Raw genomic sequence first — 23,492 nt, 5'->3', positions numbered from 1 at the left:
ATAAACTCTATTTTAATGGCGAGCTCATCAAATTCCCTATAAATATTAAGTTTAAGCCAATGATTTAATATTTATTCGTATTGCGTTTGCAGCAATAGCAGATAGAGGGGGCAAAGTGATTGAGAGAGCGAGAGAGATAGAGAGAGAGAGAGAGAGCAGATGCTTTGGTCATCATCAACACGTTTTGTGCCTTGGGAAAAGACATCGCTCATGACAGTTTGTGCCGCAGAAATGAGCTCAACTTGGGCGTTAACTTGTTTGCAACTGTGTGGCCAGTTGCCACGTTGCTGCCACGCCTCCCCACCAACACCACCGCCCGCCGACGGCTGTTAAACGCATTCAATTAGCTGTTCACAATGTGGCAGATGCCCTCCAAGCGCAAATCCCTCCCACCTCCCACCATGCTATCTATACCTGCCACGCCCTCCTGTTTAGCTGTGCCTCCGTTCCGTTCCATTCCGTTGTGTTGCATTGTTCATGAAGTCATAAGTTTTGATCACCATCGCTTAGCAACGTGCAAAACTTTGTGCAAGCGGGCGGACAGACGGTGGGGGCGTGGCACTATAGCCAGGCTTTAGTTGGCTCAGCCATTTGTGAAATTGAAAAATTAACGCGCTGGCAAAAAGTCGTTGAAGCGCTTAAAATGCCGATACCCTAAACTGCCAGAGAGTTGAGTGCTCTGGCCTGGCCCCATAAAGTTGATTAAAATGCATGCCACACACATGTGGCAGCTGGCAAAACTTGCAACACCAGCAGCAGGAGCAGCAGGAGCAGCAGGAGCAGCAGCAGCAGCAACGTTAGCACTTGCAACAATTTATATTGAAGTGCAATAATCATATTTCAATAGCTAACGAGCTGCTGGTGATTGTTGGGCGTGGCAGCCATGAAAAGTTGCCCGCGAAAAAGAGTAGAAAATGTCTAAAAAAAAAAAAGTTTTGCCATCGAGCGTAATCGACTGCAACATACTCGTTTACTGTGTGCAATTATAGTTTCATTTATTTTCTATATTTATTTATTTATTTTAAATGGTTAAAAATTATTTTGGAGGGATCTATAAGATCTATAATGTAAAGAAAAATAACGTGGATATGTTAAGATTTCTTTGAGTAAATCATTTACAACAATCCCATTTCTTAAAGGTCTTAACAGATTTCCATTATGGAATCTATATAACCTTCTATAGGAAAGACATTATATAAATATATATATATGACTAGATATATATATATAAAGATATATATATATAGTCATCCATTAACCCAATAAAATTCAAGTAAAGCTTTCAGTAAAGCTAGAGACACCCGCACCATCTGGCATTTCATTAAAACCAATATACTCTCCCTAAACACTCTCTGAACAAGTATCACAAAAAAGTAGAACACAATAAAAGGTAAAAATTGCACTTTTCTAGCCGTCACGCCCGTTGGCATCTCCTGTTCCGCCTACACTTTTACTTGCCCTCTCCTGCTCTCACTCTTTCTCTCTCGCTCACACACAAAAGGCCCAAAAATAAATTTTCCCCAAAGAATTGTTGGCGAGTCCTTGCGTAATAATGATGTCAAAGTGCAAAGCGTTGAATATTTCATTAATTGCAACTGAGCAGAGGAGAGCAGAGAGCAGAAAGCGAGAGAGTAGGCGAGGAGGAGGTGCGGAGGCTGTCAGCAAAGTTCCTTTGATTTATTAGCAACTTTAATTAGAACACAGCCTCTCTGCTGGGAAATGCAGTCAGCGTCGCCAGCGTCGAAGCTTTTTCTCACAGTTGATTACAAGAGAATTCTCGCAGCGCACATTCATCAAGGCAGCACAGGGAACTGGCGACAACTCCATCAAGCTGCTTTCAAGTGTGCCCCAAAATAACTTTCTTCATATTTCTTGGCTCGTTCTCTTTTTTTTCCAAAGAAAAAATATTTTACCCAAAGTTTTGGCGCTCACTTTTAGAACTATTTTGCATTTTTACGCAGCACCTCGACCAGCCTTTGCCTGGCCCTTACTCGTTCGGCCTTTTTCTCTTCCTCTCACTCTCTCTCTTTCTCTGAATCTCTCGCTCTATCTGATAAGAGGCACTTAGTGGAAGGCAACTCCATTTTTTAATGTGCTGCAATGCAGTGGAATTTTTTCCCCTTTTTTTTTTGTTAAATGGTTCAGGTGAAGCAGGCTGACAGGTTTAAAGTTACAGCAAAGGCAGCAGACAGTTTGCAACAGAGTGGCAACCCTGAAGATGGTCAGGATGTGTGCACTAATAAAATTTAAGCTAAATTTGTGAATTGATGATGATGAATTGATATGGAAATTGAATAGAATAACTGAGACGAATTTTCAATATTCTTAATTGCATCAAAATCCTATTAAAATTATATTTAATAATTTTTAAAAATTTAAAGCTGAGCTGAAAGAAATATATATATAATATAAATATACTATATATATATATATAATAGTAATATACATACTACATCTATAGAACATACATACATCTTTAGAACTAAATCAATACTAGAAAAAAATTTTTGATTAAAAAATCTTGTAAAAATGATCTAGTTGAGATACCCTGCAGTTCTTCTAATCGAACAGATGCGATATTCCAATCATTCTACATTTCTTTGATTCCCATTCTCATCAGCGATAGAGTTACTTTACCGCTAATAGACATAAGCAACTTAACCTCTTTCTGTTGTGTTAACAGAACTAAATAGCTTTACATTCCATTTATATACTTAACGCAAATCAAAAAACATTTGAAATTCCCCTTGTCTACATGGCAAAGCTGCATTTACATGGATCGACTTATGGTTGGGCTTAAATTCAATTGCGCTGAAAAGTATGCTACGCTTTATTTCAATTTGCATAGCTCCTCTTCTGGAGTACTCACCCCCCCCATGGGCGCCCACTCTGCCACCCTAGAGTGTACGCTTCCTGTGCTATGCCAACCAAGTTCCTGTTCATTTGTGCACTGGGCGTTTAGTTTAGTCAACCAAAAGCTAAATACAGGACGAGAAATAAACTTTTCATTTCAGGGCCAACAGCAATGAGGCGGAGCTCAACGGCGCAGCAGCCATGTCGACGTCCAGTTCAGCGGCCGCATCATCATCATCATCAGCATCATCATTTGCGGCTCACTCAGCCAGCAAGGATAACAACAGCAACATGAAAAATCACAGCAACAACAGCAACAGCAGTCAAACAGGAGCCGAGCAAAATAAATTGAACAATTGGAGCATGCATAATGAGAGCAACAACAAGTTAGCTGAAGCCGAACGGATGTTGGAGAGTCATAAACAACAACAACAACTGACTAACAACAGGTCCTCGAGCTATGAACTGTACCAGGAGGCAGCAGATATACTAGGACTTAGCTGCAGCCTCTGTGATAATTGCCGTTGCTTAGATTGCCAGGTGAGTATTTGCTTAAAGGCCTCAAAACAGTTTAGCATAAACTCACTTCGCACGCACACACAGAGCGGATATTTTGATTGTGCCGATGATGATGACGAAAGCTACTCGGAGCACTCATTGATGGATGAATACGATGAATATGACTATGGCTATAGCTACGAGGAGCAAATGCTACTGCTAGCCAATGCGCAGCAACAAGCTGGACAGCAGCAGGAGCAGCAGGGGCAGCAGGAGCAATCGCAGCTAGAGCTTTGCTATGCCATCGACTGCCAAGAGAATTGCTGCAGCAAAATTGCCGAGGAGCAGCAGCAGGAGCAGCAGCAGCAGGAGCAGCAGCAGCAGGAGCAGGAGCAGGAGCAGCAGGAGGAGCAATTCAAATCTTCTTCTGAGCATCGTTTGGCCATTGATTTTGATTTAATTAATGCAACCAGCAGCCAAGTGCTGGAAAATTGTTCAACATTCAACGATTTAAGCTTATTGGATGCCGAGCAGCAAGTGGAGCCATTTACGTAAATTTCAGGTATGTCTAGACAAGCTCTCCCCATCTCTCTCTCCCTCTCAGACTAGCATCTTTTGTATGCCAAAAATACTATTATAAGCCATAATCCTCTAGCAAAGCAGCAGTGTCTAACACACAAAGGGCACACAAAGCCATGTTTTGGGGTTTTCGTTTCAGTCTTTCACTAACCACAGTAAAGTGCATAGATAGATTTACATATATACGTATTTAACTGCAGGTGCTCAAAGCCAGTTCAAAGCTCTCAAAATAGTTTTCATCATTTCGTCTAATTTTAGCCTGCAGCTATGGAACTACAGCTATGTAGATTTCGTAGTTTGCATTTATAATTTGCAGCTGCAACTAATTCCATAAAATTGTTATATGCTGAAAAATGTTTGCATAGCTTAACAAAATATAAATTGTATTGTTTTTTTTTTTTAAATTAGTTTTTGGGCGCTAATTAGCAAAAATTTAGTTTGGTTTACGTGAATGCATATTACATTCCAAAGGCAAAGCTGAAATTGAATTATGAAATAAATTACAAATATGCATGGCTTTCATATATATGCAAAATATATTTACAGAAAATATATGTATTAATATACCAATCTAAATTAACTAAATTATTTCATTTAATTTTTGCCAAATGAGTTTTTCATGAAATTCCTAATCCAAGCTCATCGTAAGTTGTCTTTTATTTATTATAGATTTATTTTTAATATTTTTTTAAACATAAAGTTGTTTAGTTATAATTCTTAGATTCCTATTCCTATTTTTATTATTCATGGAAATTTTATTTGTAGAAATATATGTACATATGTATATATTTTTTTAATTTTTTATTGTTTTTTTTTTTAATTTTTTTAATATTAATTAGTTTTTTTTTTTAATTTTTGTATCCCATATTCTTTTGTTATTTTGCTTTTAAGTGTATTTTTAACTATTCATCTACAGAAATTCCACATATGATCATCAAATTAAACCAATTCAGGTTCATTAAGTTCGTTTTGAGAACTAGTTCCCTTGTACAGTTAACTTAACAAAAAACTAAACTACAGACTAAACTTTAGCTGTAATTCTCAAACAGAATATGAATTGCTCAACTCAATTTGAAGCAATTCACAATACAAAATAAAATAAAATAAAATAAAATACCACAAAATATGCAGCATAATAAAAATTTGCTGAATTTGCTAGGGCCACAAAATTCATATACCCCTTAATCAACGCTTTGTGGAGTATGAGGGTCAACAACAGCAGCAACAATGGGGTTTTTATGCAAAAGTAGCAAATTGCATTTTACACAAAACTAAATGCCTGCTGAGTTGGCAAAGCGCCGCTGCTCAGCACGGGCAACGGCTAGAAAAGCAGGAGGAGGAGCAGCAGGAGGAGGAGGTAGAGGTGGAGGTGTAGTGCTAGAGCAGGAGGCAAACGAATGCTATAGCGTGGGCGTGGCAGTGGTGGGCAAACGGGAACCGCAACACTGGCAATGCCAAAAAACCACTTGGCCAACTCAACCAGTTTATTGCTTTTAGCCCAGTTGTGTTCTCTGCTGTTGTTGTTGCTGTTTGCATTGTGGATTTTTAGCCGATTGTTGTATACGAGACGCAACAAAATTTTTGGCTGCACCCACAGCCAGCGTACTACACCCCCCCACCACCACTTTGAGGTAGGTCAGCAAATTTGATTTTACACAGTTCCACGGACAAGTGCCATTTCCATATTTGTGCGGAGCGCCACAAAGCAATATGCAAAAACAATTTTGATGGCCAAGTGCTGCGCTTTTTGTCCAATAGAAAAATATAAAAATCCCCTCCCAAAAAAAAAAAAAGAAAACCCATTTTCAAATTTTATAATTTAATTGAGAGCTGCAAAATCAGTGAAATTTCATACTGCACTAGCAAAATGAATATTTTAACAAAGCTTAAAATGCACAGCAATAAAAAACACGATGTGATCAAATAAATTTCCAATCAAGCTGCAACTGCAAGAGCTTTAGATGAATTCATTTTGATAGCCAAAAGAGCAGCTCAGTTAAATTGTTTGAAATTGCAATCAAGTTGATGAGGTTTTTTTTTTTTTTTTTTTTTTGGAAGGGGTTGCATAGACATTTAATCAGCTTTCAGCTTTAAAGAACTGTTAGTATTAATTTTTGGCTTATTTTAGCTTTAAATAATCATAAAAAGTGAATAATCAAGAAGGGGAAAGACATTTAGTGTGAAAATTTTTTTAAAATAATAGATATATAATTCTAAAAAAAAAATAAATATAAAGATAACTTAAATTTGTATTTATGTTGAAGTGTACTTTATGAAAAAAATTTTGAGACAGTCCAAAATAACTTCAGTTAAATAAATTTAAAACAATAAATTTTTAGCAATGAAATAAATTAGTCAAATTACAATTTAATTTAAGCTTTAAAATAAAAAATTTGGAATACAAAATTTTAAATTCCATTTTTTGCAATTGCAAAAAAATCCCAACTATTTTAATCCATTTAAAATTATTTAGAAATACAAATAGAAAATGCAAAATGCTCTAAAATATTTGAATAAATACAACAAACTCAAAGAGAAAGGCTGCCCAAACAAATTAAAAATGTGCCAGCAAGAAGATTAAAGCACTTTAAGCCATATTTATTTATGGCAAGAGAAACGCAAAAATCAACTAAAAATAAAATAAGTCAGAGAAATGCATTTTATATTTATCTGCTGTACTTTGCTGTTGCACATTGCAAGCTAAAAGCTTGCAGTGGAAAGGAAAGGCGAAGAGGAAGAAGAAGCACGAAAGGAGAAAAAACGGGTAGCTATGAAAAATTCATTGCAATTCGCTTACAATGGCAGACGGCAAAAAGCAAATGGCTAAAAGCAAATGGCGAATGCCTTAAACTTAAATCGAATTACATTTAGCAAATGAAATTTCAAGCGTTCAAGCGCGCCGAAATCCTCGCCAGTGAAAAATGGCCTCAACAAGAGGCGCAATAAATAGAACTTTGTGAACGTTAAGCCCATTTAAGCCAAAAGAAAAGGGCGACGCTTCACACTCTCTATGGGAGTGCGTATATGTGTGTTTATGTTTGTCTGAGTCTATGTCGTGTGTATGTGTGTGTGAGAGAGAGAGTGGGTTTTACCCGCTCGACCAACAAAATGCCTCTGCGAAGTGCATTTGCTGTTGCTTAAACCAACAAGCGCAGCTGGCATCCCTATTACATTTTTTGGACTTGGCCAGCTGCCAGACATTGGGCAAAGACAATACATTTTGGCTAGTGGAAAAAAAAACGAACTTGCATATAAAACACATAAGCGAAGCATGTAATAACAAATTTAATTTATACGTGCTTAAAGCAAATGTCCCAAAAAAGTACCCAGCTTACTCTCCTCTCGCGTTTAGGCATTTATGAGCAACACTTGCATTTAATTTATGCATGCTTAAAATAAATGTCCCGAAAATATACCCAATTTTGCCCTCTGCACTCTATCTCTTTTGGACATTTATGAGCATGCTGAAGATCATGAATGCTGAAGAGCATGTGTACGTATGTATGTATACACATATTTACTCATTTGGCGAGAGGAAAAAGCATTTGCATATAATAAACATAAGTAACATTTAAAATTTCCCTGTCCTCTCCGAGGCTTTTATGAGCGAACTTATTACTCTTCATATATATGTAAGTGTGTATGTTTGCACATGTGCATGTTCGTATATTTTCAATTTTTAATGATTAGAAATTACTTTGTGAATTTTACCTACTTACTTGTGCACTTCCAAACAGCCTCAGACTTGATGAGTAATAATGCATGGCTTTGCTTCTAAAGTCCAATTGAGCACTTAACACACACTTTAATAGACACCAAGGTACACACATACATATAAACAACAGGCAATGCCATAAAATTACACTTCAACAAATGAAATTTACGTAACTAGCAGCGGCGAGGTTAGCAATTTTTAATTACACGACTCTGCACTGTGGTCACAAAAAAAATGGGCACAATAAAACAATATAAATTGCACTTTCGATTTGAGATATTAGACAACGCGCGACATTCGCACGCAGCGGCCATGACACTGACTGCTGGGAGAATGAAAAGTAAAGAGGATTGCAAAAACTAGCAAGATGAGCGCGTTTCATTAAGATCATGCGTGTGAGCGAGATGGCAAGCAAGACTTAGAGAAGCAACTAGAGCGAGGGCAAGTGCTGAGCTTTAGTATCGATAAGCGATGAGCGATACTCAGTGCAAGTAAAGGGTGATCTGTTGAGCGAGTGAAATGGCTACCTCGGCTGGGCTGATATTAAATGCAAATATCGATAGTGATTATTGATACTGAGTACAAAATTAATCATCGCTTGCACACTGTGCACCCACTTGACGGCAAATCCAAATGCAGACAAGGACCACAGCCACGCCCACACGGTGTCTGCTGCCACAGTCGCTTAATGATGCTTGATTTAATTAATGCCACATCGGCCACGTGCAAGTAGGAAGGAAGTGGGCGGCTGTCTGGGTGTGTGTGTGTGTATGTGAGTATAGCTTTTGAAACAGTATGCGGCAATTGGAAATTGTAAACGCAGCGAGTCGAGGCAGCGCCAAGAGCGAAGCGCCACAGCCACAGCCATTTGCTGATGATGATAATTTATGGGCCCGAAGGGTTTTGCGGATTTCGCATTGGAACCTTATTTCCTCTTTGGGCGTGTACAAATATTTGCCCTGGCATTTCAAAACAGTGCAAGCGAAGGAAGCGAGGCAGAGAGAGAGAGAGAGATAGGAAGGGAGAGCAACAGCAGGAGCAAGGGAGATGGCATTAAGCATCAGGCACAACAAATTGTTTACAATATTTATTGTTTGCGACTGCGACTGTTGACAATGATGAAACGGCAACTTAATGCCCCACTCGTCTTATTCGAGCAAAATCAGCGCCAAGGCAACTTGGCTTGACCAACACAGACACACACTCACACACACATACGCACACTTGGGTAATTCCTATTGGAAGTCTCTAAAGCTCGAATGCCCAATACGCCAGGCATAGCAGCAGCAGCAGCAGCAGAAGCAATGGCGTCAATACTCATTTCCGTCGACATATTTTCATTTCCTTTTACATTTTGTTTTTTTTTTTCTGTTTGCTCAAGGATTTACAGGCCCGAGCTCTCCTGCTCCGCTGCCAAATTGTAATTCATTAAAGTTTATTGTACAACATTTTTGTTGACCTGTTTTTTTGCTCTATATACATTTTATATATTATTTTGCTTTGTTTTTAGGGTCTGGGCTATAACTCGACCGCTTGAGCATTATTATTTTCATTTTTTTTGTTCTCTGTTTGTTCAATCTGCTTGGAGTGCAAACTTTTTTGCCAATATCTTAAAAAGTATAATTAAAAATGTTGGCCCAGAAACAAAGCAAGCGAACCGCGTAACGCTGGGATACCTTATAAAGAGTAAATATTTTTGTATTGCTAAATATGCTGAATTAAAAATAAATATACATATATATATATATATATATATATATAGATATATATAAATTATTTTGATTGTTTACTGTTTTTATAAAAATTTCTCAGAAATTTACCCAAAAATATAACTCTATTAAGCCCAGCTTAAAACCAGCTAAGGTAGCGCTGCTTTGATTGTTTTGTTGCCCAAAATAAACAAAAATTATATTTATTTTTTCGGTTCATATTTTTGTTGAGCTAATTATAAATTATAACAAGCAGATGCTATAATTACGCGCGTGTGTGTGGGTGTATGAAAATTACTTGCAAATATCTCACGCGCCAGAAAATTTTTACCAAATACATTAATGAAATTATTCAAAAACTTTCCTCGAGCTGCTGCTGCTGCTGCTGTTGTGATAATTGTTGTTGTTGTTGTTGTTGCTACAATTGTTTTGGCTGTTGTTGATGTTGTTGTTATCAAAAAAGTAAGCAAACAAAAGCGGCAACATTTCGCACACTTTTGGCGCCAGCGGCTACGCAATTAATTTTACTTAACTTTATTCATGGACAAAATGAGGCACGTACCCGATAATGAAAGCCGCAACAGACACGCCTCCACGCCCAGCCCCAACAACAACGCCCATGCAGACGGCAGACGGCAGACGGCAGACAACAGCAGCCGCCACGCCCACACTAATTGTGCCAACAACTTGATTCCAGCTGAACGACTTACAACAGGCAAATGGACACAAAGTCGAAGAGGGGGCCTGGGTGGGGGTCTGGAGTTGCCAGACTATTCATAAAATTTGCACCACATAAAAAGGTTTTTATGACGTGTGTGTGAGTGTGCTAGCATGCTATGCCATCTAATTGTAAAGGCATCAGCCACAAATTTGTGTGTGTGTGAGAGAGAGAGAGGGAGACGAGAAGCTGAAGAGAGAAATGCCCATACATATATTAGCAAGTGAGCGTGTATGTGCCTGTGTGAGTGAGGTATGCCCATACATATATTAGTTTTTATACATGTGTGTCCATATGTGTGTGTGCTCCTCAACTGCAGCAATTTCATAAATTTGAATTTCAAATTTAAGACATTGCTAGAATCACACACACACACATATAAACACATTCCCACACACACTCACTAAACAAAGTTTCGGCTGCGGCAAGCTACAAAGTTTCAATCCTCATGCAAATTGATTTGTGTCTTGTGTTTCTTTCACAATTTGCTCTACAGTTTACCTAACAAACTATGTGAGTGTGTGAGTGCGAGTGTGTGCGTGTGAATGTGCATATTTGATTAAGGTCTTATATGTTTGACATTTTAGTTAACATTGTTAGCTTAGGAACAACAACAACAACCACATAGCAGCAGCACGCAACTATTAACAAGACAACAGCATTCGCATTTAAATTCATTAAAATGTCACACAGAATGCGCAAACAATGCGAAATCAAAGGGAATTATAAATTTTGTATAGCTTACTTTTAGGCTTAACATTAAAATATGCTCTGCATATTTGGACATAGGCAAAAAAGGAAATTATTTGAAAAGGGGGGAATTTATTTATGCCAAGAGCCACCTCTCACTCCCACTAACTGTGCCTCTTCTGCCTTTGACTATGCATTTTTTATAAAAGTCTGTAAAAACACGAAGCAAACGCAAATTTATACAATATATATAATATTTATGCTATGCTGTTTGCTCTCATGGAAGCAAAAAATCTATTTGTATTTGTAAATGTTATTAAAATGTACCGCAAAATCCAGAAACAATGCGAGCAGCGGGCAGTATTAAAATGTGCAAATATGCATTCACATGTATGCGCGTGTATGTAAATCTGTGGCAGATCATATCAAAGGGAAATTCCTATAAGGGAAATTATTTGATGGGAATTGCCTCTCACCCACACTTCCTCTATGTAAATACAAGCCGCTCGACCTCTTTGCGTAAAGTTATCTATTTTTTATGGAAAAAAAGAAAGAAAAAAAAAACAGTTAAAAACCAAATGTTGATGCAACGCGCACGATATTTATGCTACACTGAAATTGAGTCAACAAATAATATATATTTTTTCCAATTTCTCTTTTGCAGTTAGACGAGCGATAAATCAATGGAAAATAAAAATATATATGCATACGTACACACACACATACATACATATATAGCGATACAGAACGTAAATGAAAATGTCAGCTAATTAAATTTCAATTGAATTGAGGCATGTTAATTGCATGCAAATAGCAAACAAACACACACACACGCTCAAGTTGTGTGTGTGTGCGTGTGTAAATTTTATTTAACTGTCGTGCAACAGGCGAAGAGCAAAGCTTTATTTATTTAAAAGAGAATTAAAACCAAGATCTATACACACATAGTTATAAATGAGAATTGAAATCAAATAGAAATTGTTGCAAAATTATTATCGGTACATATATATATATATATAATAATATATATACATATATATGTACATATATTAATAATATATATTCCTTTATTTAATTCTCTTTTATTTGTTTATTCCATAATACTGTGCCAAGTTTTAATAATAACAAATTTAGCAAACTAGAATGTAATATAATAAAAAACAAAAGTATTAACTGATGAATAAATGAAATTGGTGTTAGAAATACATATATACATATTTACTATACATATAATTATTGTGAGCGATTCAAATTGTTGTATGAAATATGAGAAAAATTGTAACTTTTTCGTGTCTGGTGCTTTTTCTTTATAATATAATTTATTGATTTTAAATCGAAATATATATGTTTGGAAAATCAATTAAAAATGGGTTTTATTAAATAAAAAAAAACATGATATAAAAATATAAAAAAATAAATATATATACATATATATGTATATAAAATATTATATATATTAAATACTAAATATATAAAAAAAAACAAATTATATACATAATTAAGGTAAGTCCTCAGTTTCAGATCGAGTCAAATATAAACATTAATGGTTTCTGACTTACCTAGATATTATCAGTTTTCATTTTGCTTATCAAATAGAGATGATATTATTTTTGGTTTTGTTTTCAGTTTTTTCACCTTTTTCTCCAGTCTATATGTTTCTAGCATAATTTATAAGTCTAAAACGATTTGTCTTAATGCTAGACGCAAAGTGAAAAAGCACAAACCAAAAGAGAACAAACACACCGAAGGCCAGACACACACACACATAGGTACCAGCAACCAACACCAACACACACACACACTGCATAATGCAATAATAAGAAAAATGAAAAACAACAACAACATAAGGATTGTATTTTTTTTCTGGCGCCCAGGTGCTCGTTCTCACCTGCCATAATTTATGTTCGAGCCGCGGCGTTATGCAAATGAGCCGCAACACGGCGAAAATTTCAGGCAGCGCAATGCACAAAAGAGCGATAATCATATGCGAGGCTGTGTGTGTGTGTGTGGGTGTGGGTGTATGCTGGTATGTGTGTGTTTGTGTGTGTGCTGATGGCTTTGGGCCAGGTCAAGGTGCATCTCGGCCAGAAAGCCAGAACGGCCATTCACTTTAATTAACGGTTAACGACTGCAACTGCTGCCTCTGCTGCCTGCTATGTCTACGCAATTTGCTCAACAACTGTGTGTGAGCGTGGTGGGCGTGGCCAAACAGACAACACGTCTCGCCTGCTGGCGGCTTTGCACAGCGATAACCCAAAAAGCCATAAACAGGCAAAAAGTGGAATGCCATCTGCTTATTGAAGTGAAGAGAAGGCCGCCAGAGCACAAATCGAGATAAGGCAATGCCATGCAGAAGAAGAAGAAGAAGAGCTGAAAGTGAACAAAGGCTTGAACGAACTAATACATACCCTATGAAGAGTACAGCTTCTGATTTGCCAATAACGATATGTACCTAGAGTGATATAGAGTATGACACATTAATAGGATTTTTATACAATTATAAAAAATTATGAGTATAAAAAAGCATAACAAATAGTGATAAGAGCATGTTCTAAAAATAGTTTTAATAAACAGAAAGTTAATCTACAAAATTCACACTTAGAATAGATTATATATTGTTGATCTATTTATATACGATGTTGTTCATGTGTTAAGATCATGGCTCTCAGCTAGAAATATAGTTAAACACTTTAAACTAGATTTTAGCTATAGCTAAACAGCAGCAGAAAACGGCTAAATAACAAATGGGATGGAAAGAAGAAGAAAAAACAAAGCAGCTTTTGAAATAATATATATGAAAAGTAAAGGGAACAATCTAAACTTATATAATTCTTTTCTTCTACAAATGTGCCCGTTATCTGAGATTGTTGATAAAAACGAAAATACCCGTTGGCAGAGCATAGCAAAAGCTTAATAATATTAATTATTTTTATTAGCACGCAACAGGCAGCTAAATCCATTCGCAATCCGCAAGCCAAATCGAGTTGTCCTCACATAATTAGGCGAGCGCCCACGCAATTCAAGAGCGAAAGAGCGAGAGCGATAGAAAGTGAGTGCAAGAAAGAGAGAGCGAGCTAGTGAGCTAGCGAATCGATTTGTGGTGATATATAGTTCTTGAAATACTGATTAAAATGTAATCAAATACAACGCAAATAAACATATAGAAACCTTATACATATATATACATATATGTATATATATTTATATATACATATATCAGCGTATCCATATTCATATCTTATCGTTGGACATGCGCTAGAGCTTACTGTGAATCATCAAGCCACTGCAAATCTTTGAAAGAAACAATCGAAATACAAATACGTTAATTATTGCCTACAATTAAGAAAGTGCATTAAAAATGGATTCGTCGAGTCTGCTGATTATATTGGCCGTCGTTTGCTTCTGCCTCTTCCTCATACGCGTAAGTGAATATCTATTGTGACTATGGTTAATTGCTAATATTAATATTTAATCTTTGACATTGCAATTGCAGTCGATTATGATTGCTTATAGGTTTTATATGCTCAAGCAGCTGAAGGAAATGTCGCAAGGTGAGCAAGGTAAGTAAACATAATCGCCAATATTTGCACTAGATTCTTATGCCATCGACAAGATTGCTAGAGATGGGCGTAAGTCGTGCCTCTTCTTGTCTTTGTTCGTGAGTGTTGTGAAAATTCATTCACTAAGTACAAAGAGCTGAACAAAGGCAGTTAGAATTATACGGAATGATATATATGTCTTATAATTACTTAAGTATTTAAGCATTTTAATTTTAATTACTTAAGTAATCTAACTTCGACTGAACAGTTACTTTAGTTATTTATACATTAAAATGCTTAATTACTTTAATAATTATAATTGATAATTCAAACTCTTAAGCAGTTAATTTAATTATTTAAGTAATTAATTAATGACTGCTTAATTACTTATGTATAAGACTAAAAGACATCATTTCTATTTATACTAAGTGAAAAACTTAGGTAATTTCTTAGATAACTTAACTAAAATATTGAAATACTCTAGGAATTATGCTTTAGTCTTAATTACACCACAAGTAATTAAGCATATTTAAAGAAATTCCACAAAATTTTTAAAGTATAATTAATGTAACATTCCTACAAATATTTAAAACATAAATAATTGACAATAAAAATTTTGCAAAATCATAATTATATTAAAAATAATTAATCTATAAAGTAAACTAATTTTAATTGTTTATATTATAAAAATTAAGAAGTACAAATCATTTATATAATTTTTAAAAATATAAAAAGTATTAAATATTTATCAATATATCAAAATAATAATTCATGAACATTTAATAAACTTTAAATTATTAACATTAATTTGTGCGCTCCCAACAGTTCTCAAGTAAACAATAATAATAATAGTCAATTAGAAACATATTAACATATAAATTATAGAGAAATGGCTTCACTTTTATAAATTATACAATTATGAATAGCTACAAGCTCTTGAATTAAACATGATTCCATTCCGTTGCGTGAGTCTTGCACATAAATAGATTTTAGTCCATGCCTAAAGCAAATATTACACCTCCCAAACACAAAATATAATAATAAAAAAAAAAACAGGGAACGTCTTGACAATGGAAAACTTGCTATAAATCATATAAACAAGCAATAACACATACATGCAGATATCTTACACACATATCTTAAATATATATTATATATATATATAGATAGATAGTTGGATAGATACACGTTCACGCAGTTTGTGTGTCATTTGCACACATTTATCATAGCGCCTCATTAGATAAAGCAATGCCTTGCTTGAGTCAGCCGGGGGGTGCTCGGGGGGTCAGGCAAACAGCACACCAAACTTAAGCCCCCGGCCTAGGTAGTGCTTCGCTTCTAGGTTTTTTTTTTTTTTTTTGTCAACCTTATCAGCTAATGATTACAAAGCAAATATGTGAACCATGAGCCTGACCCATGGATGAGTGGTCGGTCGCCCATCAATTTGGGGGGCTTCAGTTCAATTCGAGCGGACACAACGAGTAGAAACAATATTTCTGAATGGCACCTGCAACGCCATCAATGGCAGTGACAGCCCCAGTGGCGTCCACAACGGCTGCCACAATTCCAAGCTCGACGAACAGCACATATATCGGCAACAGTACCTTTGCACCGTTTCCCAATGGCAACTCAGAAGACTATCCGTATTACTATCCACAGCCGGATTATGTGTACTTCTACTCGGGCTACGCGTTCTACATTGTGCTGATTTTTCTCTTTGTCATACTGCTGCCATTGGCGGTTATAATGGTAACATATCGCTTAGATCTTATAACTATCCATAATCGATGAGCTAATTTAACTCTTCAAACAACCATAACACTAGAGCTCCGTGCAGCGCAAGCGTCGGGAGAACGAACGCCGCCTGATCCTGCAGAGACAACGAGGTAATTCATTTTAGTTTGCATTTATCCCATTTTAATTTGTACTTCATTCCAAGTGCTGTCCAAGCTAGAGCACCTGCTTGAGCGCCGCAAGAAATCCAAAGTTAATTAACCCCAGATAGAGGTAGTAGATATTCAATTTGAATAGATCCCAACGTTCGCGTAGCCTCAACTGCCAGCGTTTCGCTGCCTCCGGTTGCTTGGCCAGCTGCTCCGCGTAGGAGGATTGCACACAGCACTTGGACATCACCCAGAAGGCGGTCATGCGGTTCTGTGTGCGCAGCGTTGACTCAATGCCGCGTATCAAATCGTTTGTCTTCAGTATGAGCAACATTTGCCGATCCACCTGCTCGAGCACATCCGAAATGTGAGGCAGCACAAGCGACGTGTTGCTCTGCAGTGTGTTCTTCTGCAAAACCGAAAGAGAAGCAAAGCATATATAAGACAAAATGCACATGAAACTGGGGCCAATTGAGTGGTTCACCTCTTCTTTGGAATATTTGACTTTGTTAATGCCCTGCATCAGTGTATCCCAGGGTCGGCCCGTCACCATGCAAACAAACAGTCCATACAGATCGCCTTTGATGCCCAGCTGCTCGCTGTGCTGTCGCATGGATTTGCGATCGACATTCAAGATGCTTAGCCAGAGCTTTGAGTATTCATAGCGAAATTTATCGCTAAGATTCGCATAGAGTCCATGATCCAGCAAAACGATTTCTAAATTGTTTTTGGGCGTCTGCCGCACCAGTATGTTGCCCGGATGTGGATCGCTGTGCACAAAGCCCGTGGAGAAGATCATCTCCGAGTAAAGCTGTCCGATTCTGTTGGCCACCGCAAAGGCATCAATATTATGCTTCTTAATGTAATCCAAATCTGTGACATGTCCGCCCTCCAGATACTCCATGACTAGCACACGGGATGAGCTCAGCTCCCAGTAGATTTTCGGCACACGCAGCCAGCTGTATTTCTTAAACTGCTCGGCGACCTTTTCGGCATTTTTGCCCTCGTTCAGAAAGTCCAGCTCAATGGGCAGATTCTAAAAAGGAAATTCTTTGTAATGTAATTCTCTATACTTCCTCATTAATGGGCACATTACCTTCTTGGACTCCTCGACAAGCCATTGTATTTTAAAGTCGGGAAATATGAGCGCCAGCACTTTGACGGCCAGCTCCATGGTCTTCATGTCGACGCGCGAGTTGCCTTTGACATATGGATGCTGCACCTTAACAGCCACCACTTCACCTGTCTTCAGTCGCGCTTTGTGCACCTGTGCCAATGATGCAGTGCCCAGCGGCTCACGCTCAAAGTCATCGAAGAAGTCCTCGGGATTCCGTTTCAAGTCCTGTCGTATGACCTTGTATAAATCCTCGATAGGATTCTGTGGCGCATCCGAATGCAGCACCTTCATTGTCTGTACAAACTCCTTGGGCAGCAAATATTCCAGTGCTCCAATATGTTGACCCACTTTGATATATACGCCCTTGTTTGTGCAGATGAGCTCGAGTAGTTTCTCAGCGGCGATTTTATGCACGCGACTCTTCTCAGCCTTGTACTCGGGCGTGGACTTGTCCCACTCCTTATAATAGAGCTCCCGCTTGTAGGTGAGCGCCACATCGACCACAGCGCAGGCAGAACGCGTCAAACGCACAATACCCAGCGAATTGAGTTCATAGTCATTCGTGTGGAGGCTCAGGCCAGTGCTGACGAGGCCAGCGCCTAAAGCGCTAAACCCAAGCACGCGTCGCAACATCTAAGACAGATTTGATGCACAGTTCGAGCTGAAAAGATGCAAACAAGTTTGTATTAGTTTTCTTACAATTTTCGTAGACAGCACGAGCTGTGTTTAATGAACCGTTAAATCAACAGGTTGTCATTCCGTTTCAGTGTCAAGTGCTCAACCCCAAAAGAAAAAGCTCAACTAAGATTTAAGAAAGCTCTTCCACTCTCAACTTAAATAATATTCTGTCCAGTCAACATGAAGCTGCACCCAATAAACTATTATATCAACAGCTTATCATTCCGTTTAAATTTCAACCCTCTAACCCAAAGAACTAGTTCAGGCAAACTAAAAACCTTTGGACTGCATACAATGTGCTTGAACTTTGCTAGCCTTTAAAGTGTTATTTTCCCGCTCATGTTGATAAAATGTAGATCGCTGGGCCACTCCAAACACGTAACACGATCTCTTTGGCCCTTCGTTGTAAACTTTCACTCATCATTAAGCTGCCAAAACCAAATTGGCAACACACAAGAAAACGCAAGAAAAACACCATTTATCACCTTACACTTTGCTAATATAGATTTCCATAATTAATTTGCCAGATACGTTTAACCCCAAAACCTGTTGCACCTGCATTGAGTCACAATTTACATATTTTGCCCATCCAAAAACTTTCACCTTGTATTGCTTAAACGTCAGCAATTGTAATGTTTGTTGTCTATTACATAAATGACTAATCGAAGTTTTGGGCCAAACTTCTTGGCCAGAGGGTTTCACTTACGACGTTTTAGCGCGCTCAAAAATCTCTTAGTTGCAATACATGTGCTTGTTTACTAGTGACTGTTGTTTAGACTTACACACAAATATTAGTAAAAGACAAAAGAGAAGCAGCTTCAAATCTGTTGCTGCTTGCTCAGCTGCGCGCAACTGAAACGAACTGTCAGCTGTTCGAGCCGCGTATGCAGCGCACCAAAGTAGAGAGTGATAAAAGCGCAATTGTACTGTTATCGATAAGTGAGTACAAGTCGATAAATCATAATTTGAATTTAACACAAAATAGAGATAAGATATATTTAAGCATACAATTATAGGTAGTTATACTATTCAATATTTATATATTTCATTTAAATATATTTATATATTCAATTTGCCAATTTACGTCTGCAGCACGACGTGAAATGGAAATAAGCGTCACCAACAACAACACTAACATGGGCAATGGCGGCGTTAACCTTGAAGTGGACAACAACGACATGACCATATTGCCAAAGGGCATGGATCTACCGCCCAGCTATGACGAGCTTAACATCTGTAGCAAGGACGGCAACCTAGGTGCCTCTACTCTGACCATCACAACGGAATTGGGCTGCAGCAATCCGAATCTGATTGCCGCAGCAGCTTTAAATGAGCCACCGCCAGATTATCAGAGAACCATAGACATTCTCGAAGCTCCGACAAGCACCACAACTATATCCACAACCACAGTTGTTTCGGTTGCGCCTAGAATCGAAACATAAATGCAACACTTCAATTATATCTCTTATATTCTTATAATACGTAAATATATTTAACTTCAATACAAATTTCACTTTACTAAATCTAACGATAAACAAAAAATAGGAAAAGAAAAAATTTTGAACGCTAACAACGTAAAATTTCAGCCAAAGGTGGCCCAAATCTTCCATACGGATCCTTGGGTAATATCAGTATGTTATCGCACCACGAATATCCAATCACACGATTCTCAATGATTTTCTTAAATGCCGCATTCTCATTGATGAGATCCCGATAATTATCATTGGAGACAACTGCTGCATTACGCTCATAAGCTAACTGAAGTATAAAGCTGAAAAGAAAATAAATATTGAAAATAAAAATTTAATGAGTAAAAAAAATTTTATGACTTACCGATCATCATAGCTGATGGCCTGTTGGTTGGGTAAATTTTTACAGGGAGTAAATACAATTTTGCCCTCTTTATACAATTGATCGAGCAGGGCAGGATTCGATGATTTGTTATTATTTCGTCGAAACAATGGAATTACAGCCTTTACATCGTGTCCCATCTTCTCAAAGTACTCCACACAATATTTTATGCCCTCCGAAGAAAATATATTGGAGCGACCATGACTGTAAATGCAAGGAATAGACATAAGATTAGACTCAAGTAATTTACTAGAGAATAAATGCTCACCCAAAGGCCACATTGCTGCCGTCTATGATAATGGAACGTTTATGAGTTACTGGCGCATTCGACTCTACTCCTGGGTTATATGTATTGCTATTATAATCGGCGAGTTTTTTGCGCTCCGTTGAGGTAAATAGGCCTTCGTTCATCCGCTGTGTGACCATCTTTGGTGTCTTAGCAGCTTTCGGTCCGTCTTCTGTCGACTTCGAGTGACGCTTTCGCTGCGGACTAACACCGTCACCATCATCCTTACCACTCGACAGCGGTATAAAGTCTTCTTGTACAAATATCACACTATCATCTAATAAATTCTGTGCAACAGGCTGTTTCTGTTCTACTTTCTTAGCGTCATCGCCGCCATCATCAATGATTATACTCGACGAACTTTCCGTTGATAATGGACTCGCATTATTTGTGTCATATACTACGCTGCTCTCGTTTGTGCCATTTACAAAACGGGCCCATAACTGATATCTACGTTTAGTATCGACTTCAAAGAAATTAACTACGGTTTTTTTATCCTCTACTTTGGCGGCGACTGGCTCCTTCGATGACTCATCCTCCGGCTCATCATCTGTATCAATAGTGATTTTAGTCATATGCGGTTCCAGGACAATGCAATCATCGTCATCGCTGCTCTCAATCTCTTCGATTATCTCGCTCTCTTCTACTGCGGATTGTCGTTGTCTGGTGGGATAAAACGTGGGCTTGGGCAGTGAATTTTGCTTTTGCGGCTGTTGTTTCTGTTTTGGCTGTTGCTGCTGTTTGGGTGCAGATGATGGATTTTTGCTTTGTGAATTAACTGCACGACGCTTAATGGAATTGGCAAGCTTTACTGTATAGCTTTTATTTGAATTTTTTTCCTGTGATTTCTTCTTCTGCAAGCGCTTAAGCTTCTTCTAAAACAAACTGAGATTTAAGTATACAATTACTAAAACATATAAATTCATAACTTACTTTTACCAAACTATCCTTAAACTTTTGGAATTGCGACGGCATTGTTGTAGAATCATCGGTGCTTAATTTTAACTGGTGTTGGGTGAGAAATGGGCGTATGTGTACATATGTGTGTACGTACAAAAGTAAATATATTAAAATTGGTACTCAAAATGTTGACACATTGAAAAATTGTTTTCGTACTTACTGCGCTCACTAGTCGAGTTTACTTTAAGGTGCTTTTTGAATAAAACTACAATTTGATCGGTTTTTCGATTATATGTATATACATCGAGCATTATTATTGAATCGCATGAATAGCTTACGTATGGCAATATCAGTTTACATTTATTTTGATTAAATTACCACTATGGTTAGACACTTAACAGAGGAGCTTGTTTCAGAGTGTTGTTAACTAAAAATATGATTGGCGCATCGCTTGTAAATTCAGCTAGCTAAGATCGTTCATATCACTCGAATGATACACTATAGATAGATTGACTTCTTCTCCTATGAATTTAAAGGAAAATCGATTTTTTGATTTCTTGACAACATTTAGTTATATAAAAAGGCAACACACTCATATTTGTAGACAAAAGCTGCATATTGTATACTGTTGACTGGGCATTCTTGATTCCAAATCATTTACTAACTACATTCCGTCTGAAACTCCTACTGTTGCTTTAGCTCACGTATCTCATTCCGTATATTGGCACGTGCCAGCTCCTCGTACTTCTCGTGGTACTCGGCTGTCGCATAAATGCTTGGTATTAGCAACAATGTCTCCAAGACTTTGACACGCATCATTTTATAGCTCTCGTCATCCAGATTGGCGTACTCGTGACGTAAGAGTTGAGTATAGTGTTTATATTCATCCGGCGGAGCACTGAACGTGACAGAGGAACAGCATTTAGACTCTTCTTAACAAATGAGCTAGTCGAGGGTGCTCGACTAGGTTTGTACCCCTGCATACAGGCAAGATTTTTACTATTGAAAAAGATTTATTCCTACTAATACCCTCAAACCTATTCAACTTATACTTGCTTGGGTGCGGCATTAAGTGTATCGTCAATATATTGACTTATTCAATATGTTTAAGAAATTGGATAAGCTGACAAAGGCATATCAATGCACTCGCAGTTATCAACATATTCTAAAACATTCTAAAACATATTCTTAACCATATAATAATGTCGACAGACAGACAGTCCTTCTACATATGTTGACCCATAATAACAAAAATTTCTAATAGTACTACACTACATTTGGATACAGGGTATATTTAAGGCTTTTATATTTCATACATACGCCAACACAACCAAATCGACATCCTGCAACAAATTGGCTTCCTCATCATGTGACCAGGTGACCTCATTATCTGGTGTCTTGCGACCCAGCAGATTGCAGACAAGCGATTTGGCATGCTCCTGCATTACATCATTTCAAAACATTCAAATATTTGTGTATATTCATATGTGCATCTTCTACAGTTACTCACATCCTCAATCATAGCATCGCGACAAAATTCCTCAAAGACCTCGCAATTCTGCTGCACACAGCTGCGATTGCCATCGAAATGATAGTATTGAAAGAATGCAGCCAGAGCAATACTCGGTGCACAGTCCGACAGATGCTCGTGCTTGCGCTGCATCATCTCCTGCCAGTTGTGGTAGGCGCGATTGGGACTGTCCTCGCTGAGATGCTGTTCGATGCGTGCAAACCAGGCATTGGTCACATCCTCTGGAACATCGTAGTGGGCACAGATATTACGCCAGATTTGTTCCATTTCGTTCAGTTAACTTTTGTAACTCTAGTTATTTAGGTGGTTTCAATTACACTTTTTGGCCACTTTATTTTCACAAATTTTTGCACTGATTCAATTTGGTAGAAATTTTTGTTCTGGAACTCGCGCTGAGTTTTTCGCAAAAATTCCTTCTCTTTTTTGGTTAGTGTTTGGGGGACTGACGCCTGCGCAATACGATTTGCGTCAAGCGCGTCGGCAGCCCCCTTTAAATCAAACACAACGAACCCCAATAAACGCGACACGTTAACTAATGTATAACCAATAATAATTAATTAATTGTAATTCAATACTCACGTCCATTTCCAGCGTTGTCCTAGAACAAGAGGGCTCTGGAAGCACTTTATTTTCAACTGTTGTCGGGCACGTGTTTGTTTCTTCTGCCGTTTCACTCAGTAAGGCTTTGCGGCCTTTACGCGGCGATTGCTGCTTGTTCTGTTTATAACGGTGCTTATGTATTCTTCTTCTCTTTTTGCCGCCACCTTTGGTTTTTTTACCCATTATAAAAAACTCCAATAAATTTTGTTTGAAATGCAAAACATGTAATGTACGAAACAGAATGCGGAAAGAAACAGCTGATTGGCGTTGCCACCATCTTAAAATCAAGCAAAATGCAACAATTAATGAAGTCTGGTATTTTTTTTTTTTTAAGACTATTTTAAA

The 23,492-nt window shown here is 37.7% G+C and overlaps 5 protein-coding genes across 9 annotated transcripts in view; 2 read left to right on the top strand and 3 right to left on the bottom strand.

The window, feature by feature from the left end:
* The window catches only part of LOC108653939 (uncharacterized), a 42,007-nt gene extending 30,232 nt beyond the window's left edge, over nucleotides 1-11,775 (top strand). For both annotated transcript variants that reach the window (XM_089261332.1, XM_018104896.3), the window contains 3 exons: nucleotides 3,015-3,393; nucleotides 3,457-3,913; nucleotides 11,427-11,775. In XM_089261332.1, coding sequence (XP_089117458.1) covers nucleotides 3,015-3,393; nucleotides 3,457-3,906 — 829 coding nt within the window. In that variant the 3' untranslated portion in view covers nucleotides 3,907-3,913; nucleotides 11,427-11,775. The remainder of the gene's footprint in view (nucleotides 1-3,014; nucleotides 3,394-3,456; nucleotides 3,914-11,426) is intronic.
* Nucleotides 11,776-13,569: 1,794 nt separating this feature from the next.
* On the top strand, nucleotides 13,570-19,487 carry LOC108653949 (uncharacterized). Of its 3 annotated transcripts, XM_089261896.1 has the most exons (4): nucleotides 13,575-13,895; nucleotides 14,022-14,183; nucleotides 14,256-14,322; nucleotides 19,072-19,487. In XM_089261896.1, exons 2-4 carry the CDS (start codon nucleotides 14,121-14,123, stop codon nucleotides 19,419-19,421), a joined length of 480 nt encoding a protein of 159 aa, XP_089118022.1. In that variant the 5' UTR covers nucleotides 13,575-13,895; nucleotides 14,022-14,120; the 3' UTR covers nucleotides 19,422-19,487. The 3 variants fall into 3 exon arrangements, with proteins under 3 accessions (XP_089118023.1, XP_089118022.1, XP_017960404.2); XM_089261897.1 differs by having other exon boundaries at nucleotides 13,570-14,183; nucleotides 14,256-14,313; XM_018104915.3 differs by lacking the exons at nucleotides 13,575-13,895; nucleotides 14,022-14,183; nucleotides 14,256-14,322 and adding exons at nucleotides 15,181-16,050; nucleotides 16,127-16,187.
* On the bottom strand, nucleotides 16,196-18,841 carry Adck1 (aarF domain containing kinase 1). 2 transcript variants are annotated; one of them, XM_018104905.3, is made up of 4 exons: nucleotides 18,762-18,841; nucleotides 17,281-17,962; nucleotides 16,669-17,220; nucleotides 16,196-16,593 (listed from the first exon to the last, which is right to left on the bottom strand). In XM_018104905.3, the coding sequence occupies exons 2-4, from the start codon at nucleotides 17,932-17,934 to the stop codon at nucleotides 16,252-16,254; spliced, it is 1,548 nt and encodes a 515-aa protein (XP_017960394.1). In that variant the 5' UTR covers nucleotides 17,935-17,962; nucleotides 18,762-18,841; the 3' UTR covers nucleotides 16,196-16,251. The 2 variants fall into 2 exon arrangements, with proteins under 2 accessions (XP_017960394.1, XP_017960393.1); XM_018104904.3 differs by having other exon boundaries at nucleotides 18,686-18,834.
* Nucleotides 19,445-23,423, bottom strand: LOC108652679 (uncharacterized). The gene is made up of 5 exons (XM_030386454.2): nucleotides 23,127-23,423; nucleotides 21,050-21,121; nucleotides 20,099-20,991; nucleotides 19,813-20,034; nucleotides 19,445-19,750 (listed from the first exon to the last, which is right to left on the bottom strand). Exons 1-5 carry the CDS (start codon nucleotides 23,328-23,330, stop codon nucleotides 19,546-19,548), a joined length of 1,596 nt encoding a protein of 531 aa, XP_030242314.1. The 5' UTR covers nucleotides 23,331-23,423; the 3' UTR covers nucleotides 19,445-19,545.
* LOC108653947 (uncharacterized) lies at nucleotides 21,288-23,079 on the bottom strand. The gene is made up of 3 exons (XM_018104912.3): nucleotides 22,527-23,079; nucleotides 22,337-22,455; nucleotides 21,288-21,914 (listed from the first exon to the last, which is right to left on the bottom strand). Exons 1-3 carry the CDS (start codon nucleotides 22,812-22,814, stop codon nucleotides 21,701-21,703), a joined length of 621 nt encoding a protein of 206 aa, XP_017960401.1. The 5' UTR covers nucleotides 22,815-23,079; the 3' UTR covers nucleotides 21,288-21,700.
* Nucleotides 23,424-23,492: the final 69 nt, after the last annotated feature.

Source organism: Drosophila navojoa, chromosome 5 (assembly GCF_054131105.1).
Source record: "Drosophila navojoa isolate 15081-1374.11 chromosome 5, UAZ_NAV_1.0, whole genome shotgun sequence".
NCBI lineage: Eukaryota > Metazoa > Arthropoda > Insecta > Diptera > Drosophilidae > Drosophila > Drosophila navojoa.
Note: the sequence above shows the minus strand (reverse complement) of the source record. Positions and strands in the feature narration are given on the sequence as shown.

Bases quoted from the DNA above. Each gene is read 5' to 3' on its own strand.
- LOC108652679 (XM_030386454.2), bottom strand. From the start codon at position 23,330: ATGGGTAAAAAAACCAAAGGTGGCGGCAAAAAGAGAAGAAGAATACAT. The intron at 21,122-23,126 runs GTGAGTATTGAA...ACCCAACACCAG, and splicing joins GGACAACGCTGGAAATGGAC to TTAAAATTAAGCACCGATGA. The intron at 19,751-19,812 runs GTAAGTCATAAA...TTTTCTTTTCAG, and splicing joins GCCATCAGCTATGATGATCG to CTTTATACTTCAGTTAGCTT.
- Adck1 (XM_018104905.3), bottom strand. From the start codon at position 17,934: ATGTTGCGACGCGTGCTTGGGTTTAGCGCTTTAGGCGCTGGCCTCGTC. The intron at 17,221-17,280 runs GTAATGTGCCCA...TTTCCTTTTTAG, and splicing joins TTGTCGAGGAGTCCAAGAAG to AATCTGCCCATTGAGCTGGA. The intron at 16,594-16,668 runs GTGAACCACTCA...TCGGTTTTGCAG, and splicing joins TCAAATATTCCAAAGAAGAG to AAGAACACACTGCAGAGCAA.
- LOC108653947 (XM_018104912.3), bottom strand. From the start codon at position 22,814: ATGGAACAAATCTGGCGTAATATCTGTGCCCACTACGATGTTCCAGAG. The intron at 22,456-22,526 runs GTGAGTAACTGT...GATGTAATGCAG, and splicing joins GCGATGCTATGATTGAGGAT to GAGCATGCCAAATCGCTTGT. The intron at 21,915-22,336 runs GTATGTATGAAA...TGTCACGTTCAG, and splicing joins GTCGATTTGGTTGTGTTGGC to TGCTCCGCCGGATGAATATA.
- LOC108653949 (XM_018104915.3), top strand. From the start codon at position 15,802: ATGGCACCTGCAACGCCATCAATGGCAGTGACAGCCCCAGTGGCGTCC. The intron at 16,051-16,126 runs GTAACATATCGC...CCATAACACTAG, and splicing joins TGCCATTGGCGGTTATAATG to AGCTCCGTGCAGCGCAAGCG. The intron at 16,188-19,071 runs GTAATTCATTTT...TTACGTCTGCAG, and splicing joins GATCCTGCAGAGACAACGAG to CACGACGTGAAATGGAAATA.